Source organism: Alligator sinensis, unplaced genomic scaffold (assembly GCF_000455745.1).
Source record: "Alligator sinensis unplaced genomic scaffold, ASM45574v1 scaffold210_2, whole genome shotgun sequence".
Classification (NCBI taxonomy): Eukaryota; Metazoa; Chordata; order Crocodylia; family Alligatoridae; genus Alligator; species Alligator sinensis.
Genome location: NW_005841946.1, coordinates 1,322,943 through 1,324,578, shown reverse-complemented (window position 1 = coordinate 1,324,578; position 1,636 = coordinate 1,322,943). Strand labels below are relative to the sequence as shown.

General features: G+C 47.1%; 1 protein-coding gene across 5 annotated transcripts in view; it reads left to right on the top strand.

Annotated features, from left to right (window-relative positions):
* Nucleotides 1–469: 469 nt before the first annotated feature.
* Nucleotides 470–1,636, top strand: part of LOC112549668 — an 11,951-nt gene continuing 10,784 nt past the window's right edge. For all 5 annotated transcript variants that reach the window (XR_003093187.1, XR_003093186.1, XM_025199563.1 and 2 more), the window contains exon 1: nt 470–857. Coding sequence is in view for 3 of the 5 variants with exons in the window: in XM_025199563.1 (XP_025055348.1) it covers nt 744–857 (114 nt within the window). In the remaining 2 variants the exon portion in view is untranslated. The remainder of the gene's footprint in view (nt 858–1,636) is intronic.

Sequence of the window (1,636 nt, the reverse complement as noted above, 5' to 3'; positions counted from 1 at the left end):
GTGGGGGGTTCCTCTGTCAAAGGTCTAACTTTACATTGCAAATCGCTAGACTAAGTTGTTTGGCATGAATACTTGTGGAGAATATTCTGCTTGCACAGCCAGCCTCGAGCTCTTTGGGGGAAAAAAAAATCTTTCACAGACACTAAAAGTTGAGGGCTATATTTCGGGCCCACGTTAATAATTTGCTCGTAGCAAACGCAGCTCCTTCAGATGAAGTTCTCTGCCTGGTCTTTTTGCATGGCAGAGATGTCCGCGTGGCATGCAGCTTAGCCGTGGTGTGTGCTCGGTTGAATATGGTTTAAATAAATCAGTAAGTTTGCACCTTGTTTTGCAATAGTTGTACCAAAGTCGGTCCATGGAGCAAGGTCTACAAGCGTATCTGCTTGTAATCATTCACTGGACAGACCTCAGATCTGACTTTTTTTTCCCCTGTTTTATAACTGAAGTCTTCTGCTTCCTGAAATGCAGGCTGTTGGATTCTGCAGGGACCTGATCAGCTATTGAGACCCCGCAACCTGATTGAGGAGCCAACCTGATCTACGTGCCTTGTGTTTGCTTGACTTGCTTTGGAAGCCGTCTGTGCTTTCCACTGGCGCACCCCAGACTATCACCCTCCGTGCCAGGCAGGCAAACTAGCCGCCACGCTCCTGTCCCAGAAACTGCATCGATTCCTCGCGTGCATCCTAACTGCAAATTCTCCATTAGGACTGCTCTCATGAACGAGCATTTGCAGAATCAGACCCATGTTAAGGCCTCTATGCATCTTTTTATCATCTTCTAGGGCACTTTACCTGAATGCTCCTACCACAGGTACTTCTTCCACCCTGACTCCGATGCTTTTCCAGGTGCCAAAAACCGTGAGTACTCCCCTCCCCAGCTGCAAAAAATTATTGCTATATTCCAGCTTTCCTTCAGAAATGGCCACAGAAGAGCTGTGTTGCCAATTCCAAAATCTGTACCACATTTTAAATCACATTTATGAGCCGAGTGAAAACGCGGAATTAACGCTAGAAAATAACACAGAGTACTGTGCTGGCCGTGTTTATTTTCACACTTTAATTCAATAAAAAAAAAAAAATCTTCACTTTAATTGGCCTGAACCGGCTCCAGAATTTGCAGAGAGCTGAGCATTAGCGCGTCTCCAACCAGAGGTCCTCGCTTAACGGAGTCTGGGTCCAGAGTACGCAGTATCACTAATCGAATCGAGCAGGCTGGCTCGCTCCCAGGATACTTGGTGGAGAGCCGTGGACTGGGAATGAAAAAGGAAGCGTGAAGACAAGTCTTCAGAGAGAATTGCTGGCTCCGTTCTAGTCAGGGGAGATTTCACCTTCAGTGCGTAAAAGGGGGAAGAGATCAGCCATGAGCATGGCAGAGTACAAGGCCTGTAAGGAACTTGGTTGATCGCTTCTCCCTTCTAGAAGGGAAGGCTGAGGAAAGACTAGCAAATTCACCATTTTTATTTTATTTTTTTTTTTGCCACAAGTGATGGTAATTTTGACCATTTTAATGACGGCTTGGGAGGCCAGTAAGGGGAGGGCAGGGGAGATGGGCTCCCAAGGGAGGTGGTGCTCTCCCCTACCCTGGGGGTCTTCAAGAGGAGGTTAGATAACCATCTAGCTGGGGTCATCTAGACCCA